Genomic DNA, 24,192 nt, shown 5'->3' with positions numbered 1-24,192 from the left:
CTCTGAGATGTTTATTCTATGCATCATATTATCCTTTGGCCATTAATGGAAAATAACAACACAAATGCACATTAAAAATATAAATATTGTTTGGGTAAATCCTTGACAAAACTAACCTAATCCTTATTTCCTGGTTCGCAGCTGGATCCCAGCATCTGAAGTAACTATCGCCGCTCAGAATAATAACCATTTAATGGAAAATAAGGTTAAGAAGTATGTATATACAGTTGCTGTACACCTGGATGAGACTATTTTCTGTGTAAAGCGCAATGCTCCTCTAAAGCGAAAGATGAGATGGTGGCAATGCGTGTTTTAAAGCTACAGAGGGTGACAGTTCACTTCATTTTTTTTTGGGAGTCAATGGTCGTAGGCTACGCCAAACAGCCAAAGTTCCAGCTATGATTTGCGTGCATCCCAAACGAATCAGCAAGCAAAGAAAAGACGGGCTAAAACTAGTCTTCCCAATTTACTTACAGTTCTTAACATGGGCAATCTCATTTGCACTTATTTTCGGACAGCAAACGTATACCTGCTTTACTGTGCAATCAGCATGTAGATATAAGTAAAACTAAGAAAGACAAACAGTTGACATCCATTCGCGTTCTATTGTCTGCTCTCAAATAACATAACAAAAGAGAAATTGAATTGATTGAAGCAAACAATAATACAATAGCACGCTTATTTTGGAGTAGCATAATACTAGTGAGGCCATACCTCAACTAGCAGCATTGCTGTAAATACATTTATCAAAGTAAAGTTGACCAAATTGTCAATGCAGTTACCAACATACATGGCATCCAAAGAGGCTTCAAAAAGGTGAATATTAAAACTGGTGCTAAATGTTCAAGGATTATCACCATAACTCTGAATCCTCAGGGTTTCTGAAGATAAAATAAAGACATGTGATATGAGCTGCAATTAAATTAATAATTTCCATTACATAATTATGTAGAAATCCATTAGAAAATGTGCTAAAGCCTTGAAAGCTATTTCAATCAGTCATTCGTGACAACGAAGTCCTCTTCTTCTTCATGCCTTGTACTTCTCTTTTCCGCTTTCACTAATTACACAGATATGCTGAAAAACAATTCAAATCCATTATAGCCATCAGTGAATAACTTATATGATTGATGATTAAGGGATGTAATAAAGTTTTATTTATTTTTGTATACTTACATTTAGATCTCTAAAGTACTCATTGTAGTCTAGCGCATACCCAACCACAAATTTATCTGGGATCTCAAATCCTACAACTGGAAGTAATAACATAGAAGCATTAAAAAAATACTTATTAGTCATTGCTTGGTTTACAAAACATGAAATGTCTATAAATTATAATTTAGTTCACGATTATTATTAAATTACGGTAATGGTCAACATGATTGTTGGTCAAACTTACAATCTGGCCTGTAGCCAACACTTCTCGGCGTCCTCTTCACCAGCAAACTATGGGCAATGCCAAAAACATCAATGACACATTACAACATAAATGAACAATTATCCCAAAGGACTGAAAAAAGCTCAAATGTAGCAATAATGAATGGAATGTGTTGCCCTACAAAGGCAATCTTCAGTAGGTTAAATGTTCTTGCAATTTACGATTAATAATGAATTATTTTTATATTGTGACAAAGAATCTTGCTCAGATTTATTGTTAAAAGGGTGTACAAATTGCAAACTACATAGTCTGGCTAAAAAAAACAGGCAGCCCACAGTATCTGCAGAACACTGCAGACACCCTTGGCATTCTGTATACGTCACCAATGACGTGGTAGAGATTACGCTGTTTGTTCAGGATGATAATTAAAATGAAGATGAGGTTGAAGCCAGGGTAGGGAATTTGGAGGAACCGACATTCTGCGTGAGATAGATTTTGAATATCTCTAACTAACAAAAAACCTACTCCTTCCTTATAAGCCTTCCTCTAAATTCAATACACGAAAACACATAACTAGATCAATGACTTTAGCAATAGGTCTGCCTGGCCATGTGGAAACCCCTGGCCAGGAGCCATGAGTGCACACGCAGGGTGCAGCAGGGTAGATAGTTCAGACCGGGGCAGACCGGTAGGATGTCCAATTATTTCATTTTGGGCCAAATGACTTAAGTGGATTTAACAGGTTGATTTAAGAAGTTGATTTAACAGGCTTATTGCAGGCCTTGCAACATCCACAGATACCAGATTTTGTATTTCTTTATAGATTGCTGTCAGGATGTTAAGATAATTTCAACCAATATGCCCAAGAATGCTCCTGAAACTGCCTGCCCTAGCCTTAAAGGCCCTGACCCACCGGGCTGATGGTCAGCCTTCCCTGGGCATCGTTGGCCCTAGCCAGCCTGTGTCTAGGGTTATTTGGCCGATTCAGCATGTTGAATCAGGGATGGAAGCCGTCTGAGAGAATTCACCCAGATAGCCTGTTCAGCTGTAGCGAATCGATGCATGAGAAGCAGAAGTGGGGAAAGCAACCAAAACCTTCAAAACAAAAAAGATTTCTCCACTTCGTCTCATCATTCATAATTTTCCCAGTTTCTCGATTAGAAGTAGCTGTATTACCGATATCATATGAGCTAGAGTGGTGTGAAGTGGTAGGCAAATGCTGCTTTGTTTCATGTTTGTGTATATCCTTCTGGTGTCCCTTTGTTTGTATGTATGTATGTATGTATGTATGTATGTATGTATGTATGTATGTATGTATGTATGTATGTATGTATGTATGTATGTATGTACAGTGTTTCCCCTAGGATGGAGTTGCAGCAGCGGAGGGGAAATGTTATGTTTTTTGCGCGCAATTTTTTTTGTGTGCTCGCAAAGCGCACCCTTGCTAAAAATAAATTTCTTAGAAATAAGTAGAGATATATTTTTCAAAACATAAGGTTGCAGTAAGACCATAAAGAGCCCTGAGGGCGTTATCATTGCCATAACAACGTGAGCTAATCAACAAGTACAACATGTTCTAGACCAGTGGTTCTCAATAATTTTTCTTTCATTCCCCCCCTAGGAGACAGACATTTTATCACGCCCTCCCTGAATTGAAATAGCCTAGTATTGAGAACCTGCTAATATTTATTTATTTAGATTGATAAAATTAACGGAGATAACATCTGCAACAACTTAAAACTATTTCCAACTTGAACTGAATCTCAAAACAGAGAAACAAGAGCAAATGATTCACAGGGGTTTGCATTTAATTATATTTTTAAAAAGTAAACATTGTTCACTTGTCAGCTTCATCAGCTTATTCCCTTTCAAAAAAAATAATATATGTTCATCTTTCAAGCATGAATAAAGACACCAAGTCCCTCTGTCATGACTTTGTAAGATCAAAATTCTTGTAAAACTTCTGACCCTTGGTCTTATGTTTATTTAAAATAAAATAAGTAACCTATTAAAATAAATACATAAGACACTAAGTCCCCTCTGCCGCTCACGCCCCCCCTGACACTTTTAATCAGCTGAGGGCGTTTGCCTGAGTCTCATAGTATTAGAACATGTTGTACTTGTTGATTAGCTCACGTTGTTATGGCAATGAATACGCCCTCAGCTGATAAACTAATGCCAGCATTTTTTTTCAACAGAAAATTAGCACCCATATCAACATATATTTGATATTTTTCTGCTCCTTGCACCTAATCATGCTTATCATGCTACGCAGCATTACAAGGCTCTGCCGACTAAAACATGAAGCAATTCAAGAAGAGGCATATATAGAATCTTCTTGTGGTCAACTGTCATTTAATAGACATCTGACAGATTATGTCAAGGTTTTAAAATTATAGTATTATTATTACCAGGTCATGTTATAACACAGCTGGAAATCGTGGATTTTCTGATAAAGACTATCTAGCCTCTTTGACAGACAAAACAGCAGAAACTATGTTAGGTGCGCTCGAGCTGCGAGCTGCCGAGTAACAGGAGACGCCCACCCACCAATCCGACGTTAGAGATTCCTGAAGGAAGGTTGCGCTCGATTTCACTAGCCAATTTGAGCCTGTTCATTAGTGTACACAGCATCCATCCTCTCATTGCTTGTGTAAAAAAAACCCGGTAGAATATTCGATTTGAGGACGAAACGATAGGGTGGGCTAAGGCAAGTTTTGGGGCTCTAGAGTCAATAATGGCGACGCTATTGAAATTTTACCATTGTGGTCGTTTTCAGTTTTGCACTTTGCAGACGGTCCCTAAACTCGCGGATGAAAGCCGACTGCTCGTAGAAGACAATGCAATTCAGTTTTGCACTTTGCAGACGGTCCCTAAGCTCGCGGCTGAAAGCCGACTGCTCGTAGAAGCCAAGCAGTTCACCGTTCGCCAAAGACGGCTCGTTTGGATGAAAACAATATTGTAGCTGGTTCTCTGGGTTACTACACTCAATTGTGTCGCAACGATGTTTCACTAATGATCTTCCTCCGTTAAGTTCCTCCGTTAATATGAAGCTCTCCTCTTCTCTAGTTAAAAAAAAGAAATTCAGCAGCGGCGGTCATATTTCAGCAGCGGCGTACCGCCGCTGCAAGGTGCATATAGGGAAACACTAATGTATGTATGTATGTGAAAAATCAATGGGACAAAGAAATCAAGGGATATTTAGCATAGAAAAAACATTTGTGATTAATCGTGATTGCTCGCGATTAATCGCATTAATATGATATTAATGCGATTAATCGCGATTAATTATTTTAATCGCTTGACAGCACTAATATATATATATATATATACGCGCACACACACACACACACACACACACACACACACACACACACACACACACACACACTAATACAGACTTCCTCTAAATGCTGGTATGGGAGTTATCTCCTCTCACGCAGGCGCAGAACATACTTGGCTGTAGTCTTTGCGGTGTGTTGAAAGGCCACTTTATGGCCAAGACAGGCAATGCAACAGTTGGCCTGGCTCATGGCTAGTTCTTTGAAGTTGTTTTTGTGTGTCAGGGCCTTAATTCATAATCTTGGTTTAACTCAATTGAAATGGAACAAAATAATACTTCTGGTTTGTTTCCTGGTCTTTTTTTATCTTCTAATCTAAAATGAATGTAATAGACATCTAAATAAAATAATTAACAACAAAATTGTAAAGTTAATCTTTTATGTACCGAGATCTGAACTGTTTCTTATGTTTGTGAATGTTGGAAAAAAATAAAATAATTGAAGAACCAGTTACTTCATGCTGTTGAACTGCCATTGTCTTGCCTGTACAGCCATTCAGAGTTCAGTTTCTGCATTTTTGTTTCTCTTTGGATGCATATAAGGCTGTTTGCCATTGTAGGGCAATGTAGACAAACCACATATTGCACAATAAAAACATTTATGTTAATTTAGGTTAGATTTGAAGACGGCAACATGCAAAACCTTACCTTGCTACTTTAACCATTTTGGGTTTGTACTGCTTAAGTAGTTGCAACAATGTCATCATTGTCTTCCCTGTATCGATAATATCCTTGAAAGAAGAAAGGGAGTTTTTATCATTAATGAGGGGAGCATGCAAAAGTTGAAGACTAACTAAAGCAAATAGGGAGAGCAGACTTACCTCCACGATCAGGACGTTCTGTTTGGGAAAGACAAACAAAGCAAGAACATTGACGCTGGTTAAAATAACAATAAACTGACATAGTCATATAAACACGGCTGAATGTTGTTGTTTTTTCTGCAACAGTTAATTGGATTTAAACTGCTTGACACGTGTATTATGATACATCACAGTTCTAGCCCTCTTCTTCCAGAATAATGCTGACTGAAGTTAAACACAGTGGTGAAATGGGTTAAATTCCTACAGCAGTTGAATAGTTAACCTACTTAAGTTAAATATGTGCACAAATATAAAAAAATAATCTGAAAAAAATTATGTATGTATGGCATTCATCGCATGGCAATGCCATATGTACGGCATTTCAATGCTCACCTTTCCTGTGAGTGTAGACAGGTCGTCCCCACCTATTACTTTTATATCCCCTGTGGACTGGTCATTCTGTGAAGAGATCATCAAGCAGGGTCACATTGATTACAATTAGGGCATTTAGGAGACGCTTTTATCCAAAGCAACTTACATCAGTTAATACACACATTGACACACCGACGGCAGAATCAACCATGCAAGGCGACAGCCAGCTCGTCAGGCGCAGTTAGGGTTAAGTGTCTTGCTCAGTTGGACACACCAACACTCAGGGGGATCGAACTAGCAACCTGTCGGTTACAAGACAGCTGCTCTACCTCCTGAGCTAAGCCGACCCGTTTATGACCCACATTAATAAGAGGAGAGCGCTATGTGGTTTCTTAACATAAAGACAAAGGCTTTATTTGTGCCTACACCCCTAAGGGTGCCACCAAACCTCAGGCAGAAGCACCCGCCGCGCCGCCACTCATACACATGAAGTAATCCCAGAAAAAGTATAATTACACTGTAGCTCTTCAGACGGATGAAGTCCACCGTCATCGGGATCGACTGGTCACTATTCCTGTTTAGGGCTTTGATGTAGTCCAACAGATCAGCGAAGAACTTGTAGCCCCCCTTGAGCACACACAAGGCCACGATGTGGTGGCCCCCCATGTCCTTCATGATCTCCCTAGCCAGCCTCTCGGTCCTGTTAGGGGGGATGTCCAAGGTGGAGGGGGGGAGTTTAGGGAGCAAAGATGGGACAGTTATTTTTAAAGCATCATAAACTTAAGTCAAATCAAGCATTGACCTGATTCAGCAAACAAGGTCAGGCTTTTTTATTAACGATTGTCATGAGGGCAGCGCTATAGCTAAATGTATTGTCAGGATGTATTGTGAGGATAGAACACTTTTCCCCAGTATGAGATACCAACCTGTCCAGGATGAGCCCGTGTGGGATGTAAACCCTCTCCAAGTCAGCAGCATAGTGCTTTGGTATGCAGAAAAGGTCCAGGTCATAGCCCTTCTCTTCATCACTGAGCTGAAATACAATGAAACGCATGTTTATTCGTTAAAGTAATGAGAAGACAAGGGAAGGCTTGCAAAACTCTTGACATGCAATCGCATGTTGCAAGGAAGGAATTGGCGAGTGTCTGTGCGTGTGTATGACTGTGTCTGCACGTGCACTTTCTGTCTTTCTGCTCAAAATAATGTTCCCCAAAAAGCTATTATAGTACAATCGGAAAATCAGATGTGTGGCTCACACGACCTAAACCTAAATAAGTCATAGTAAAATTAAATTGTTGTATTATTTTATTGAACCAACGTCCAAGTAATGATATTATTTGCACTACCATGTATATGACGTTCTTCAGCTCTCGTTACCAGTGCTACTATGAGTACTAACAACAAAAACATTGGCTCCTTCCAATAAATTCCGAAACATGCGATTTGCTGCATTTCTAAAATCCAATTGCTAGATAGCGCTGACAATCACGTGAAGCTAGATAATTTATGACATGTCATGTGACAAGGTGGTCTTGACAGAACAAACGGTACCAGACGGATTAACATTGTAACATACAGTGTCCCAGAACTTAATCAGCAGTGGTTATTTTCTCACAGTAGCAAAAGGAAGCAAAGATTGCTTCCCATGGTGGTGGTGCTATAGTTTTGGTTGCTTGTTTTAAAATAGCCAGCAGCTGTGGCCATGGGGACGTTATGTGAAGGATCGGCTGTCGTTTTGGGGCGTGAAAATAATTAATTGTTTACTTTGTGGCGTCTTTCCTTGTATGGATAGAATTCGTTTCGGGGAATGCAACAGACGATAATTCAGATTTTTTTTTTAATTATTCAATAAAGGTAACCCTTCTGTAATTGAATGGCAAACACTATTGAACACAACAGAAATAGCCCTAACCTGGGAGTACAGACAAATGTTGTGAAACATTCATGGGTAGATTCTGGGTTATCTGTGGGTGAAGGTCACTTGATGCAACGTTATAACGTCTGTTAAACCATTTAACCTTCTCAACCTATTGACAATCTACATTTATCCATAACCCTACCTAGGTAAAAAAAATAATTATATTGAATTGCTTTATTTGGGTTGTTTTTGTTTCTAAGTAGATCGATTCATAGATTGAATCATCAAGTATCAAATCGCGATTTGACACATTCGAACAAACCACTGTATGCATGTGAGCTTGGCATGCGTGGTTTTGTATTTTCCGCTAATATTACCATTGAAAGGTTTTAAGGCACGGGTGTGTGTGCTCGCTAACGTCACATGTGCCATGCGTGGAGCACCCGAGTTTCAAGACGACGCAGGCCCCGCTGAAACGCGGGGTACCTCCGCGGTCTGATGTTGGTCCGTCTATGGACCCTGAACGGGTAATAACCCAGGAAGTTAAAATAACTGGTTATTTTACTAGGAGTTAATTGGTATTTGGGGTATTCCTTCGGCTAACATAATCAAAACCCTGGCACCCAACCCCATAGTAACCCCCTAAGCGTTTGTCCTCTGCTCATTCCTACTGTTAAGAACTTACCACAACAGATGAGCCTGGTGTCGCCATGAGAATATCAGTCGGTTTTACGCGCTCCACAACAGAGTTCTGAATGATTTCCTGAGTTCCGCTAAAGGTAGTCACAGAGACCTCACGCTTATTCCAGACACGGCGCTTGCTAGCATACTACGTTGCTATGACGGCTTTTCCGCTGTAGATAGCCTTGTCGCAGAAAGAGGGTGGGCAGACGGGGGACTGACCGTTTTAAAGTAACGCCCAGGGGGGAAAGGGGAACTACATTATGTTGGTGGTATGTAGTTTGGCCTCTCGGTACACAATAGGTCTATAGTATTTCGTTTAGTTTATTAAATGTACACTCTGCAGTCAGTAAATTGCAACAATTGGGTTTTAAATAGAAAAGTGTTATTGATCATTTATTTAATTCTGCTATTTTGTCTTTAACCAAAATGTAGTAGTTGCATTGTGTAGTGAGCGATGAGTAGACACCACCGGTTAAGATCAATAGGCCTATTAGAGCAAAGCAGCAAAAGGATCTTTCTTATCCCCTGATGCAATCAGGCAACACAAAAGCTTAAGTGTAAAATATAACATTATTTTTCCAATTTCATGGTTACATTTCAGGGAGTACAGGGGGGAAGAGCACTTAAAAAGAAACATAAAAAATACCATAGTTAATAGTGGAGAGATACAAGTGCATGCTGGCAAAAAACTTTAATTGTGACTGTATGAGTTCAAATATTCGAAATCATTCACGGTGATGATACAGTAGCAAAATGTTACATACAAAGAAAGAAGGGCTTCCAGACCATAAGACACGATCAATCAAATCGCACGTCTTCATATATAGAAAATAAGAAGTACAACCCTCTTAAACGCGAATCCATCAGAAGCGAGGCTATAGGAAGAATATGTCTGTCTAGGCAAGTTAAATGTAAACAATGGGGCAAATAGGCAGGATATATGGCAATCAAAAGACCCGTCCAAACAAATATCATTTTGTGGTAAAATTACATATGCCTTTACTTTGCCCAAAACCGAGACTACAAGAGAAGGAATGATGGGGCGATCCATGGGCAGGAAAATTGTTTAACTTGACGAAGGTCTCATGAAGACAACTGCTGCATATCCTCATGACATGTCCGTCCCCTGGAAGAATCTTTGGGGGACTTTCTGTTGGCCAAGATTCAGTAATTAAAAATAGATAATTTTTTGCCCCATCTTTGAACTCTTCTTCTGCCCTAAATATGTGAACCGCTTCTTTAACCTATAAAAATTGGGGAACACCAGAACAACCATTATTTTAACTAACATGCAAAACGTTATATTATTTTCATTAGTGTGAGTTATTTTGTGATATTGCATTGCAAATCCTTTGAATTATTCGCAACATTAACTTGCAGAATAGTGAATAAACATTTAAAAAGGTAAATATGGAAGATGATATTGTATGACCAGTATATTACCCTAGTGTCCGTTTAGTTGCGACTCAGTTAGTGATGCTGCACGGTCATTTGCAGCACGCTCTCGACTGCGATTCTCTCTCTCCTCGTCTTCCTCATCTCTTTCCTCGTTGCCACTGTGATTCTTGCAGTATAGTCTTAAAACCGATAAACACATAATATATCATGATCCTTTCGGTGTGATATTGAACTAATGTATCCAACTCAATAATAACCACAGCTGTAATTACATAAAACTGATGATGATTTATGTCGAGTTTGTGCTTACTTGTAGATGCCACGGGCCATATTTTCAATATATTTGGCTTTATCCTGCAGGCCGCAGTGATAATGGTAGGTCTTCGCACATGCCTTGATCTCACACCCGATCGTTGCGCCTAACTGACTGCAGAGCGTACATTTCTGAAAAACAGAAGTAAAAATGATACTTTATTTGGTATTCAATTTAATCCAAAGAAATGAGTTTAAATGCCATTTGTCATAGCTGAGCTACACACCATTCTTTTCCCTCTCTTAATTTCCTGGAGGACCGTTTTGACATCGAAATTTCCAAACTCGGCGCGTGAAGTAGTGGTTAGCTGAACGGTCCCAGATGAAAACAGCTGGGATAATAAAAGTGGTGAGGGGTTAAAAACTAAATTAACATTGGTTTAACACACCCCGAAAGGTTCCCTTGGACCGCAAGCATTGGGATGTTCTGCACTTACCATACACCTGTAGTGTGCTGCCACCTTCTTTGCATTATCAGTGTGGAGCACACCCCTGGTTTGGTTCTCCTCATCCCCTGCGTGGCAGAATCCACAGCGCTGCCCGCTTTCTCCAGGGCTAGCCCTCAGTGGTGACCGGTCTCGCTGAAATATAATGTAAATGTAAAGGTTGTGTATTTGTTGTTAACAAGTCATTAGGGACAATGTTAATGTTTGCTTGGGTGTCACAAGCTACACCTACCGTACTCGTTCTAATAAGGTTAGCAAGGCCGTAACCTAGCGACTCTCCCTACGTGTTGCAGTTAACTTGAAACGTGGCCCTGAACTTCCCTGGATGAGAGCGATCTTACCTATCTAGGGTGACCACAGTCATCGTATGCGGGCAGCTCTCTCTCTCTCAGATAAACCATACCGGTACATTGTTGGCCCACTGGGGTGTCGTCAGTCAAAGGCGACCAGCCCACACTTTGATCCAGTCGTTCAGTTCTCCACCGTGTATTTGCAAAACAAAGTTCTTTCACCAAGTGTAGGAAACTGTAGCTGTGTGAGTCCTCTGTGTCAGGTCCCTTCTAAGTCATGCGAGCCGCAGAGTCTCAGTCTTACTGGGACGTCAGTACTGTCCCCGTCTCCTCTCTCGCCCAGCTGACATAAAGCTTACTACACCGTAACATTGGGTGATTTACTACCAAACCAAAGAAGGGGCTTGTGGTCTTACATGTGACGACCGCTCCTCGTCTGCACCTTGGGAGGAGGTAGAGCATCCATCTTCTGACTGGCCGTGAGACCCCAGCTTGTTTCTGCCCTTCTCAAACCTTCCACGGCCCTTACTTTGGGGAGGGGACGAGTCTGACTCATTGGCCACGTCCTCCTCTTCGTCTAGAATGGAAACATAATCATTAATAAAAAAACGAATGTAACAACGTAGCCCCAAGCGAAGAAATAAACTGAAACATCTGTTTATTTTGATGTTGAGTTTACCAAGAAACATCATGTAGGAAGGATTTACTTTTAGAAGCGTTTGACACATTTTCTCCTTCATACATTTTGGTGTGAGACACTGATGGAACTTCTGTAAGCTCAACACATATTTACTCTACTACATGTTGTTGACTTTTTTTTTTTAAATGTTTAAATATTGAGACCAAATGAAAGTGCACATTGTTCGTAATACTTTAAGTCAAATGTATTGTTGTCGTAGTATGTCCATCTATAATCAAATGTATGCAGAATCTCAGAAAAAGACAAATTAATTAGCTTTTCCATTTGTTAAAAAGTAAAGCCTGACAATTTAGTGTGCGGCCATATGCCCCGTTTACGCCATCCCGCTAATGGCCGCTAATGGCCGATGGACCACCGATGTGGAAGTCGGGGTGATTCGGGTGACATCGGGCTAAAAATTTATGATCGGGTCAATTTATCGGGGTAGCATTTACACATACCCGTTGTTATAACGATAACATAACGATTTATGCCAGGGAAGACACCCGAAGTGCGTTTGGCGTCATTTGACGTCATTTCGAATGACGCCAAACACGTCAAATGACGCGTTTGGCGTCATTTGTCGTCATTTCGGTAGAAGGCAAAGGGGAGACTGGTTTAGACTGATATTTATTTATATATTTATTTATATTACAATAGCGATTTTATAATAATAGAACGCCGGTTCTAAATGGGCGAAGTACCCCTGTAATTATAAAAGTAGGACATCCATCCATCACCCTATTTATACCCAAGTGGCAGATTGAGGGTCTTCCTTAACGCAATCTGGTCACTCACAATCGTTATTTGTCGAGGGTTCTCGAGGGTCTTTCGTGTGTTGAGGTTGCCGATATAAAGACGATAAAACACGATAAAGCGCGGAAGATTAACGAATATAGCCGATGTGCCCAGGAAAATTCCCGAACGACTTGCGATGACTTACGTTATACTCCCGTTCTATTCCCGATTATAGCCGATTAGCCCATAGCAACACCTGGTAACCGATTCTACCCCGATAGACCCAAAATTAACAAACATGTTCGTTCTTTGCCGATGTTGCCCGATCATTGAGCATTTCTTCCCGTTTCTTCCCGTTGTCTAACGATGTTCCCGGGAAGAGTAACGGTGTTTCCCGATGCAATCACGCTATTTGCCAATGTTATAACGATAGCTGCTGATTAAGCCATCGGGCACCATCGGGGCCCACTATCGGGTAGGTGTAAACCCCCCAATAGCAGCTTATCAGCCAATGGTAGTATGAAGCTGAATAGTCTGAACTCTATCAAAACAATTCCTCTTATTGTTAAGCACTTTGCCAAAGGAAAGGAATGTTATTTCCACATGTAGAAGTCATGTTATAAATAAAACCCTCCTGATGATCACGTTACCTTCAGGACCATCCCGGGAGGCATCTCTGTGTTTGCGACAATAAACACTGCATCAAAGAAAGAGAAGAAAAAAAGATTGATCTTCATTTTTTATCTCATTCTGTACTTCTGTATCTTTACTGATGGCGTTGTGTGCAATGTGACCCACAGAAAGATCCCTTGCGAGGGATTCTCTTTGATCTGCGCGCGGTCTTTCAGCGCGCAGTAGTAATGATATGTCCTCCGGCATGTCCTCACATCGCAGCCGATTGTTGCCCCGGGTCGATGACACGAGGAGCACATCTTTAACCCACACACACACATGCACACACAGACAGACACACACACACACACATGCACAAAAGGAAAAGTTAAAACAAACATTATAAGGGATCTTTTTGTATTTAGAATACGTTTGTATTCGGGCTAATTTAGAACAAAAGGCGAGGGAGGCAGACATGTTTTATGTGTTTCTGCTGTACACAATGTAATTAATGACATTGAGTTGATATGGTTGTAGGTCCAAAAGTCGTTCAGTATTTCAGTGAAGCTTTGCAAATAAATTAATTTAACTTTGGACACTCACCAGTTTGCTTCCTCTTTTGATCTCTTTCTTCACATCTTCGATGGAGAATCCTCCAAGGTTATCACTCTCTAAGTGTGAACTAACAAGTGCTGAGGAGAAAAGCTACATGGGATTTAAAAAAGTTAGAATTTCTTATATACACACACACACACATTCAAATTACTTAATTGAAACATTTTCTAGAATAAGACGTGCCATAAAATTCTAGTGCTTCCAACAATGGATTCTGTGTGTACTGCAACCTACCATACACTTGTGGTGAGCTGCCACCTTCTGGTTGTCTGACAGCAGTAGCTGTCCACACTCCTTTTCACGGTTGGTTCTGCAAAAGGCACATTTAGGCAGATGGGCCGCGGCTCCTTTCCTCTGTACCGACATCGCTCTTTGTGGCAGTCTACTGAAAAATAAGATGGTGTAACTATTATTTGGATTGTAAAACTATTAATAATGTTATTATTATAAAAGCTTTTTACAAGTTGACATAGCCTAAAGTAATTTAAACTTATGAGATGCCTTTTCTAAAGTGCAAGTAGAAGTTAAGTATGACTCCATTTTTGTATCAGAAACATAACGTACTGAGGCTGGTTAGGGTGTTTAACGTCCAGCAGGAAGGTTTGTGGTTTTGATCACAGAACCTCTGCCACCTCTGTCCGCTACCTGTAGGGAAACATAGGCAACGTTCCTAACCTTTATACTGCTCATTAATAGCATGCATCTGAAATAGGAGAGTAAGTACCTTTTGGATGACTAAACAAACAGCAATAGAAGAAAATTGATAAAGGCTTCAAAATAGTTACATTATTAAATCTATAAGCCTCAAATGTAGTACTATCAGTCAAAAATATAATTTAATTCAATGACTAATCGTTTTGATACTGCATTGGTGTGACAGAAAGACTTGATGCACGGGTTTTCAAAGAAAATCAAATTACATGGAATATAAAAAGGGAACAGCCATCAGATTAAAGACCCAATAAATGTGGGGAAAAGAACCAAATGCAATGTGGTGTTTGTAAGTGTGCATGTGTTTTTAATTACACAAGCCACTGGTGCATTGTGCAGTTAACTAAAACTGGGAACAATTTTAAAGATAATGTGTGACCATGACCAAGGATCAATATGCCAGAGGAATAGAGATACAACTTAATTTTACAGATATCAGGTATTTATTGATGCATACTAAAAAATATAACTGGCACCAAAAATAAATTCCTGGCACCCTTTTAATCAAAATGACCCCAATGATGAAGGGATTTCAGTTTTCCTCACCGTTATTGAGGAATTGATACAAATGTAACCAAGGCTCGTCTAAGCATTTATTTTAGCTATACGTATTAAACCTATATATATGGCCCAAATATCATATAAAAAATTAAGTAGCCTATAGTTTGTTGGTTTTGCTTCAGTTTGTGCATTCAACAACGAGAACATGACTAAAACCTAAATACTTAAAGGAGGAGCTAAATCCTGGATCATTTTATAGTTTTATAAAACATAATTTTTTAAATAAACTAAAACAAAAACCAAGTAATATGTAAAATATAATCCACAAGTCATATTCGGATTCATTACGTTATAGATTGTCTGAATGCTCTGTTGATAAGGTTAGGGTAGGCTTTGCGATTTGTGTATTTTATCGGTAAAATAATACTTATCAACAATGCAGGGTTGAAAAAGATGGGAGTGTGTAGTAGTTTATTAAATACAAACCGAAAGTACACGGTTTTAATCACAATAACGTGGGGAGAGACGCGACGCCTTGATTTAGCAACTGCCATGATAGCAAGGCCAGGATTGCATTGCGGCGGCCGGTGACAAAAGCTGCGGAGTCCGACGTCTAAACCCCAAATAGTATCTAATAATGAAACACTATGTAGTCTGTATGAACATATTCCGTAAAGTCAGAGGTTATATTACCGCCATGATACAGCAAATGGTCATTGCGCAGCCCATTTGGTATCATACCAGCGGGTAATGGGAAAAGTGACTATATTTCTTCTTCAGCAAAGTTTTGAATTTACGGGGGTGTGTGTCTCCCACAAACTATATCTACAGACAAATATAAGTGTGAGCATCTAAAGCAGCCACCTGCATTAGCAAGGCCTTTGATTCGTAAAACTAATCTCGATCACAGCGAGGAATCCCGAGCAAACATGGGTTATTATCGTATCATATCAAAGTACAACGAAAGAACCCCTTTAAATATTGAGACGTTTAAATGACTAACGCGGGTCTTCAGTGCCACCTTTTGCGAGTAAAGAGCGCCATACCCGATACAATCTCTCTGAAAACCGGACCCCGTGCTCGACCGTAAACAATACGGCCTAGGACCACAATAGGACACACGATACACACTGCATTTGCACAGGGGGTGCACAGACAAACTTCTGACGGTACCTGGGGAGAAATCTTGTTGGGCTGGAGTGGAGGATTGGGTGGAGAAGCGTGCTGCTGTGGGTGAACGTGATGTTTTCCGTGCCTGCTGAGAAGTGATCGCTGCTGTGTTCCGTCTCACCGCCGCTGCGTAGCGTTCAAGTGACGTTGCACTCGTAGGTTTTTTTCCCCTAAAATGTAAACATGTTTGAGGATTGAAAACCCCTCCGATACATGCGAATACAACACCTTACTGTTGTATATTAGGAGATATGTTTTACTCTTAATATTAACGAGCAGGAACGACGGATATTAACTAACAATGTTGGGGGTTTACCGTGCTGAATACAAGTAACCTCGGTTGTTGAAGTCAACTTTCCGAGCGCTTTTTTAAAGGTAGATATTTTGATTTTGTGTAACAATTTATTTTTGGTATAAAGTGGCATTCGTGTATTTTATGCTATGTTTTAGCTATGTATTGTGAGCATATTCGTATTTAACTTGGCTGATGTCTACCAGTATGAATATCAAAAGCTTAAAAGACAAGGATGCTAATGGTTCCAAGTATAAAATCATACAAAGACATCATCAACGATAAATATATAAATGAACAACCCAATTTGCCTTTAGTCGTGTTTGTGTTTGATTTACTTAACAGCGCAGTCCGTGAGGGAGGCGGTTTACCCTTTCCGGTATCTTTGTAACTCAACCCCCGCTCGGTGTACTGGACAATAAAACAGGCGTCCACTTCGGAAGGCTCACGTCATTACTTTCCATCGAGAGGATTGGCTATAAAAGACGACAGTCACTTTGTAAAAAAAAAAAAGTTGCAAAAAAAACACACCCGCCCAATGTCCCGAAGAGAAGAGCGCAGAGACAGCAGCCTGAGCAGAACAGGGAAATAAAGTTGACAGGCTGTCCAGCCCTCAAGCTTTCTGCAAAAGTGAGCTAGCATCCTAGCAATTGTGGTGGCGGACGGCCAGAACAGTAAATCGTAGATATATGCTGGATAAACGCGATGAAGACAGCGAGCTTAAATCTGTAGGAACGTTTAATTACCACTCCATAAAACTATCGCCGAATATCCCAGAGAGATATATTGATGAGCACGTAGGGGTACATTACTGGCGAGCCTGTTAGCTGAGTTTAGCTAGCTAACCTTTAGCCAACAATCCTTTCTCAAGTTCAAAAGTAAAAGTCAATCAGGTAAGTTCTTTCTACTAATCAATCTAACAAACTTTGCTACCTTGTATCGCCGACATAGCTATCGATCAACACGGCTACTAACGTGGCGTTTACTTTTAGTTAGCTTTAGATTCGTAATTCCAGCTGAATGTGGCTCAAGCCTGGCTAGTCAATGCAAAAAGATGTCAGTGGATTTGTCGTTCTTGATTATCTTACTACTAATATGTTGTTAAATCTATGACCACTGTCATGAGGGGCTCGCGTTAAAGTCGGACGGTACGAAACGACCCACAGTCGTGTCTCGATATTTTTATACCACCATTGTATTACCCGTAGACTACCTGTTGTCGTTCTTTGACATCTATTTCGGTCATAGTAACTACACACCTACAAAATAGCGTTTTCACGTTAAAATGGCGAAGATGGCTTTAAGACCACCTTAGAATGCATTCAGTCTCAGCCCTGTTATGTCCCTCAGCCACACAGGAAAGTAACGCCCCTTAATTAACTAGACACATATTAGGATTATTTTAACAGTCAAACTTTCTCTTTACTATTTCAAAGGTTAAGGAACAAGTTAGCGTCCATCATGCCTTTTCCTTTTGGAAAGTCTCAGAAGAGTCCGGCTGAGATAGTGAAAAACTTGAAAGAGAATATGGCTTACATGGAGAAGCTGGATGCCACAGAGAGCAAAAAGTGTGAAAAGGTGAGCATTTGTTTACTTTTAACCAGATCTGTTTAGGTTTCGTGCGGTTGCAAGTCGGGTTTAACTGCAACTTACACAGTGTTCTTGTTATTAAGGTTGCAGAGGAGGTTTCGAAGAACCTGTCTTCTCTGAAAGAGGTGCTGTGTGGCACCGGTGACAAGGAGCCTCAAACTGAGGCTGTAGCTCAGCTGGCACAAGAGCTGTACAACACCAACCTCCTCATCACTCTCATTGCAAATCTGCAAAGAATTGACTTTGAGGTGAGTAGAGTTAACTTCCATCCGTGATAATGATTGTTGTTGTTGATTGATCAATGGTCATTGATTCCTTTCTGCAGTGCATAATCTAATGATTTAAAATATTGGAATTGGCGATGCCCATAGCAGTGGCCTGTTTGCAAGTCATTGGCATACTAATGACAAATGGTATATTATTCCAGGGGAAGAAGGATGTGGTGCATTTGTTCAGCAACATCGTACGACGTCAAATTGGTACTCGAACGCCCACGGTAGAATACATCTCCTCGCATCCACAGATTCTCTTTATGCTCCTAAAAGGGTACGTTTACCATGTCCATGATGTCCAATGTCTGAGCATCTTTGTAAACTTGATATATTCACCAACTATGTTCCTCTTTTATATCAAGTATCGCTCAAGTGTAAAAATATATATGTTGTTGTTATACTTGTTATATATTTGGTTGTTATATACCTGTTTGTAAACCATGATTACAGATATGAAAGTGCAGAAGTGGCCCTGAACTGTGGAATGATGCTCAGAGAGTGCTTGCGTCACGAACCTCTAGCACGAACCGTGCTGTTTTCCGAAGAATTGTACTGCTTCTTCCGCTTTGTGGAGCTGTCCACCTTTGACATTGCATCAGACGCTTTTGCCTCATTCAAGGTACCGTGATATAATCTATCTTTTAGTGTTCAGTTAAGTTATAACTGAGTGCCACAGAGGATCAGATTGCTTTTAGATAGAGGGGCATATTTAAAGGATCAAGGTACTTTCATTCCCTATTTAAACATGTTGCATTCTGCTAAAAGGCTGGTTTCTTCTTCAGCATAAGAAAAAATCGGTGTGGCTGAGCTTTATAACCTGATTTGAATTATTCTTAAAATTATTAATTCAACTACCTGTTTTATATATTTTTGAGTAACATAAAAATTTGAATGTAAATTTAATATTTTAAATTAATTATATACTGCTTGCATTTCTAACTTCATGTTCTCTTTTAACTCCCACTAGGACCTACTGACAAGGCACAAGATAATGTGTGCGGATTTCCTGGAGACCAACTATGACAGGGTAAGCCTTCGAGTGTCAATCTGGAAGAGACAAACATTGAAGGTCATTCTTTCATCATTGAAAAGAATAATTTTGCCAACCTTTCTAACCTTTTCTATGCCCTCAGGTTTTTACAGAATACGAAAAGCTCCTGCATTCTGACAACTATGTTACCAAACGTCAGTCTTTGAAGGTAGTGAAACAATTCTTTGAACCCTGGAACAAAACAAGTGTATATTTATTCGCGACAAGTTCAAGGCTAAATATTCTTCGGGTTGAACTCAATGTTTTTCCACTTATGTTTTCCTCAGCTTCTTGGCGAACTTCTCCTGGACCGGCACAACTTCACTGTGATGACCAAGTACATCAGTCGTGCCGAAAACCTCAAGCTGATGATGAACTTGTTGAGAGACAATAGCCGCAATATCCAGTTTGAAGCCTTTCACGTCTTTAAGGTGTGATGCATGGATGTGATGTCCTTGCGATCAGATCGAAGCACATGTTGCACTTCATTTTGTAACAAGGCAGAGTGTTCCAGCTTATAACTAATCTTTCATGTTTACTTGGGTATTTTGCCGTCTTTGTGATTCTAATGCCGCGTTTCCACTGCAGGGTGCGGTAGGGTTCGGTTCGCCTCAGTCCGGTAGGGAGGGGGCGGTATAGCCCAGCTCAGTTCCGAGGTCGCGTTTCCACCTCCGACTGTACCCTTTATGGTAGGCCGGATGTCGATCGCCGCGGCAGCTATGTAAACACCGTGACATCATAGCAGCGCGACACAGTGTAGCCTGCTCAATAAAAACAATGGAAAAGTTGAACGCGACACATTAAACCAAGAGCTACCATGGAAGTCGTCCAGCAACAGTTCCTGGCCTTTATGCTTTTCATATGGCAGTTAATCAACTTCCGAATGCAAGCTTTGTTTGATAATAATAATAATACCTCGAGGCTACTGTTTGTTTGTTTTTATCCCCACGTCGCCCGGAAGTGACGATTCTGTCGACCAATCAACGGAGGGGGTGTGTAGCTCGAATTTTCCGGCACCCTTTCAGGCGTCTCAGTACCCCAACGGAGGAGTACTGAAGACGAGGGCAAAACAAGTACGGCTCAGTCCGGGTCACGCCCACTGTTGGAGGTGGAAAGGCAATCCGTGCCGCACCTTTGCGAACCGTACCGCACCCTGTAGTGGAAACGCGCCATAATGATTTAATGCAAACCATAGGAGGCCTATCAATGGTTATCGATAGGCCTATTACTGAACACATTCAACTGAACACATTTAAGCAGCCTAAACTGAAATGTTACATTTCATGGTCTGCCATTTCATTGTTCGCCTTGGGTGAAGGAGAATATTTGATTTCAGTCATTTTGGTTAATATGCCTTAGCCTTATACATCTGCCTCAAAAATCATACCATTCGTACTTTCTCATGTTCTAGGTCTTCGTTGCGAACCCCAACAAGACACAGCCCGTGTTGGACATACTGCTGAAGAACCAGGCCAAACTAGTGGAGTTCCTGAGCCATTTCCAGACGGATCGATCCGAGGACGAGCAGTTCTGCGACGAGAAGAACTACCTGGTCAAGCAGATCCGGGACCTGAAGAGACCCGTGGCACCTGAGGAGGCGTAGAGTCCGACGGTGGGTGGGAACGTTGGCGGTGGCAGTTGCCAGGTGGAGCTTTGGCGTGCGCTTGGAGAAGGTAGTGTGGCAAGGCAACGCAAGGATCCAACATATTACCATAGGAAATAGGAGCAAACAAAACCAACATAGAAATGACTTCCTTCACTTTTTCTTTCTTTGTGTGAACATGGGAGGTTTAATCCTCGAGTTGGGTTGAACAATGAGTGGGCCAAGAACTGTTATTTAAAACCATAGTGCTTCTTTGATAATAATAAAAAGATCTCCGGCAAGAGTCTCTTATGCTGAATTGTATATAATAATGTTATTATACATAAGCAAAATTCCTCATGTATCGTCTCTGGCGAAGACCTTACTTTGTGACACAAACGCCACCTGCATTTGAATCTTAACAGTACCCCTTGATGCGTAATCTTTTACGAGCATTCAATGTTTTAGAATATAATTACTCTGTGGATAAGACTTACTGGCTAATATTCTCAAAGATGACACTTTTTTTCCTCAAAATCACATTGTCATACTTATTCCACAGCCTAGTTTCGCCTTACTGCACGCTGTTTTTGCCGTTTCCAGGACTTGTAGGAGCTTGTGAATATTGACTCCAGTTGAATTGCGTCTGGATGATAGTTACCCAGATATTTGTTAGTGGTGAACATGGTAGGTATGCTTGTGGTGCTTGTGTAACATGAGGCACAGGGGCAGCAGTAGTGCTGATTCAGTCGGTGATGCGCTAGGAAACAGGGACAGGAAAAGAAAATCAAACCCCACAGAGGAATCAATGCATTGTGCGATAGTGTGGCTGCAGCCAGCAGTGGTCTTTTGACTGGAATGGAAAGGAATCCGATACTGCTGTAGGCGTTGTGTATCGGTCTGTTTGTTGGGGACACGGGCAGTACAGATATTCTCAACCAGAGGATTGCAATTTTTCCACAAATAGTTAACTCTTGACGAATGATACGATTAGATGTTCTCCAATGGCATGGTATCCAGTTTCAGCTGTTCTTACTGAAGTTTTATTTAAAGGCGCCGTGGGCTCATAATGCATTATCAGCATGTTATAAGAGTAAACTACAATTATTATGTCAACTATGAGTTTGACATGTAACTATTAATCGACCACTAGCATATGTGGTTCGCCATTAGACGATGACCAGAGGTTTACAAAGGAGTGGGTTGTGGCATTTCTGCCAGTGTAGCAGTAATTCAATTAGTTCATTAAATAACCTGGTGACACATTTCATACTAAACTGTGAGAATGTTCTAACGTGCTTATGATGCATTATAATCAAATTAATACTACAGTGCTGAAACTAAGCAATGACCTTGTTCCCTTTTTTGGGAACGTCTATTTTGGAATGTGCTGCATTTTTTAAATTTAGTTTCTTACCTGGCTCACCTGTCATTGTCATATTTTTTTTTTTTATCAAGTGTGTTTGAGCAACAGCACAAAGCCTTGCCTTTCACTCACTATAGTAGCATCTTGTCAGATTTCAAGCAACATTTGATCTGTCGGCACAGTCTCATAGTATATATACCTCATGAGGAAGTGCTGTGTTCTCTTTTTTTATTGTGTTTTTACTTGGATCATTAGGATAAAGCGCAATGATTTGTACGTTGCCCAAAGCTGGTATGTATGTATGTATGTATGTATGTATGTATGTATGTACGTATGTATGTATACGTATGTATGTATACGTTTGTGTGGGGGAAGAATTGAAAAGCAAAGCTAATCTTGTTTCGATTGGTCAGTTACCACAAATGACTGCATTTCATTATGAATGAAAATAAAAAATGATGGTTGCCTTATTTAAAAATGAATAAATACGCACACAATTGATTGTAAAGAAATAATGTAAATCCCACATGTCTTAACCATGCCCTTGTCACTCTAAAATGGATACTACAAGCATTACAAATTGATTACCTATGCTTGCTTTTAGTTAAAATGATTGGCTTTTTGAAAATCCCATGTTGGTAACATCAGAAACACCTATCAGGTCATTCCAAAACCTGTTATGGCCATTGTAAAAATATTTTTTTATATATATTATTTAATATGTTGATGTTAACCTCCGTCACTCCAGTTTTGAGAGAAAGGGTGTGTTTCTCTGAACATCATTAGCAATGTTTAGTAAATAACTTCTAGAATTCCTAATAATTTCAAAATGTCACAAGTACATGAAAGGAGCAACCTTGGGATCACCGTAACAGTGGTTGAGTTGTTTTTGGAAGCAAGGGTGACCTTTACAGGTCCCACATAGGCACAACCAGCATCTCCTCTGACGGCCGCTTCCATGTTTTAATAAGAAAGAAACCCACATCCTAATGAACGGCCATGTGTGTTGCGTAACCTTAACTGTGATCAGGATGTTTCAACTCTTAATGCTAGTGATCAAATACCATACAGCTGTTCCACCATATAAAGCGTGTACAGAGGAAGCCCTTGTTATATTTGTATAACCCTCACTCTCATAGGGTTAATCCTGATTTAGTGGCAATTCTGTTAAGACGGCAATGAAATCCCTTCATTCTTGATTTAGAGGGAAGGTGTTTGGTGATTAAGAGGAAACTTCTATATTAAATATATAAATGTCTGTTGTGCTTTTACTATATAACTATATTGCCTTCTTTATTCCCTATAACCATAGTATACTGGGTATTTCCTTCTATCTACCAGGGGAGTGAATTGTAAATGTACATAGTTTTATTTTAAAAGTGTGAAATTGTTCCTGAAAATAAAGTTTATTTCAGAAATACTGTGCATTCGACATAATTTCAGCGATTGTTTATTTTTGAGTTTACTGTGGTAAATTGAAAACTTTTTATCTGTACAGGATTATGTGGTATAAATATATGGTGAACCATTAAGAAGTTAAGTAGTATATGCTAATGAAAGGGGAAGATCTGTAGAGCATAGACGTTAGGTCGGCCCTGTCTTCATTGTTTACATTATTTCCAGTTCTGACTCATTCTGTGTGGCTCACACCATCACTTCTCCATTATCTCAGCCTTCATTTGCCTTAATAATCATTTGCTCTGTATAAATGACCAACCTGCAGCCTTGAGATTGCAGCAGCTCTGGCAAATTTTACGATGGTTTTCATACTTTTATGCTCTTGATCAAAGCGAGAAGAGCCGCTAGGGGAAGGGAAAATCTGTGGGAGTAATGTCTCCATCTGGCGGCGGCTTTCCTTAACTCTTTAAATAAATTTATAATAAGATAAGATAACACTTTATTAATCCAAAAGGGGGGAAATGTGTGTGACACAAGGCGTAAAACCACCAAAAGAGATAAGAGACAAAATAGTGCCAATATGAAGATTAACGGATTACAAAAAAAAGGTCAACAGTATATAGGGTTATATATATATATATATATATATATATATATATATATATATATATATATATATATATATATATATATATATATATATATATATATATATATATAACAACACAATCACAAACGACAAACCAGCATGTAATGAG

At 40.0% G+C, this 24,192-nt stretch overlaps 3 protein-coding genes across 8 annotated transcripts; 1 reads left to right on the top strand and 2 right to left on the bottom strand.

Moving 5' to 3' along the window:
- Positions 1-447: 447 nt before the first annotated feature.
- hprt1 (hypoxanthine phosphoribosyltransferase 1) lies at positions 448-8,616 on the bottom strand. Its single transcript, XM_060063655.1, has 9 exons — positions 8,434-8,616; positions 6,817-6,923; positions 6,407-6,590; positions 5,912-5,977; positions 5,540-5,557; positions 5,367-5,449; positions 1,400-1,446; positions 1,177-1,253; positions 448-1,077 (listed from the first exon to the last, which is right to left on the bottom strand). The coding sequence occupies exons 1-9, from the start codon at positions 8,458-8,460 to the stop codon at positions 1,030-1,032; spliced, it is 657 nt and encodes a 218-aa protein (XP_059919638.1). The 5' UTR covers positions 8,461-8,616; the 3' UTR covers positions 448-1,029.
- Positions 8,617-9,055: 439 nt separating this feature from the next.
- On the bottom strand, positions 9,056-16,046 carry phf6 (PHD finger protein 6). 4 transcript variants are annotated; one of them, XM_060063617.1, is made up of 12 exons: positions 15,908-16,046; positions 14,087-14,167; positions 13,757-13,907; positions 13,511-13,612; positions 13,094-13,227; positions 12,946-12,992; positions 11,295-11,455; positions 10,580-10,723; positions 10,370-10,474; positions 10,141-10,274; positions 9,876-10,009; positions 9,056-9,676 (listed from the first exon to the last, which is right to left on the bottom strand). In XM_060063617.1, exons 3-11 carry the CDS (start codon positions 13,886-13,888, stop codon positions 9,877-9,879), a joined length of 1,092 nt encoding a protein of 363 aa, XP_059919600.1. In that variant the 5' UTR covers positions 13,889-13,907; positions 14,087-14,167; positions 15,908-16,046; the 3' UTR covers positions 9,056-9,676; position 9,876. The 4 variants fall into 4 exon arrangements, with proteins under 4 accessions (XP_059919600.1, XP_059919601.1, XP_059919602.1 ...); XM_060063618.1 differs by having other exon boundaries at positions 9,056-9,582; XM_060063619.1 differs by having other exon boundaries at positions 13,757-13,904.
- On the top strand, positions 15,923-23,454 carry cab39l1 (calcium binding protein 39, like 1). 3 transcript variants are annotated; one of them, XM_060063625.1, is made up of 9 exons: positions 15,923-16,059; positions 17,633-17,774; positions 17,870-18,034; positions 18,214-18,332; positions 18,509-18,677; positions 19,026-19,085; positions 19,192-19,257; positions 19,376-19,519; positions 20,500-23,454. In XM_060063625.1, exons 2-9 carry the CDS (start codon positions 17,658-17,660, stop codon positions 20,689-20,691), a joined length of 1,032 nt encoding a protein of 343 aa, XP_059919608.1. In that variant the 5' UTR covers positions 15,923-16,059; positions 17,633-17,657; the 3' UTR covers positions 20,692-23,454. The 3 variants fall into 3 exon arrangements, with proteins under 3 accessions (XP_059919608.1, XP_059919609.1, XP_059919611.1); XM_060063626.1 differs by lacking the exon at positions 15,923-16,059 and adding an exon at positions 16,142-16,279; XM_060063628.1 differs by lacking the exon at positions 15,923-16,059 and adding an exon at positions 16,714-17,089.
- Positions 23,455-24,192: the final 738 nt, after the last annotated feature.

This window comes from Gadus macrocephalus, chromosome 10 (genome assembly GCF_031168955.1).
Source record: "Gadus macrocephalus chromosome 10, ASM3116895v1".
Lineage (NCBI taxonomy): Eukaryota > Metazoa > Chordata > Actinopteri > Gadiformes > Gadidae > Gadus > Gadus macrocephalus.
The sequence above is the reverse complement of the archived record's forward strand: the minus strand, read 5'-3'. Positions and strand labels throughout refer to the sequence as shown.

Bases quoted from the DNA above. Each gene is read 5' to 3' on its own strand.
- hprt1 (XM_060063655.1), bottom strand. From the start codon at position 8,460: ATGGCGACACCAGGCTCATCTGTTGTG. The intron at 6,924-8,433 runs GTAAGTTCTTAA...ATTGTATTTCAG, and splicing joins CACCAGGCTCATCTGTTGTG to CTCAGTGATGAAGAGAAGGG. The intron at 5,978-6,406 runs GTAATTATACTT...ATCTCTTCACAG, and splicing joins TCCGTCTGAAGAGCTACAGT to AATGACCAGTCCACAGGGGA.
- phf6 (XM_060063617.1), bottom strand. From the start codon at position 13,888: ATGTCGGTACAGAGGAAAGGAGCCGCGGCCCATCTGCCTAAATGTGCC. The intron at 11,456-12,945 runs GTAACGTGATCA...TTTCCATTCTAG, and splicing joins CTCCCGGGATGGTCCTGAAG to ACGAAGAGGAGGACGTGGCC. The intron at 10,724-11,294 runs GTAAGACCACAA...ATTATATTTCAG, and splicing joins ACGAGGAGCGGTCGTCACAT to CGAGACCGGTCACCACTGAG.
- cab39l1 (XM_060063625.1), top strand. From the start codon at position 17,658: ATGCCTTTTCCTTTTGGAAAGTCTCAGAAGAGTCCGGCTGAGATAGTG. The intron at 17,775-17,869 runs GTGAGCATTTGT...CTTGTTATTAAG, and splicing joins AGAGCAAAAAGTGTGAAAAG to GTTGCAGAGGAGGTTTCGAA. The intron at 19,086-19,191 runs GTAAGCCTTCGA...CTATGCCCTCAG, and splicing joins TGGAGACCAACTATGACAGG to GTTTTTACAGAATACGAAAA.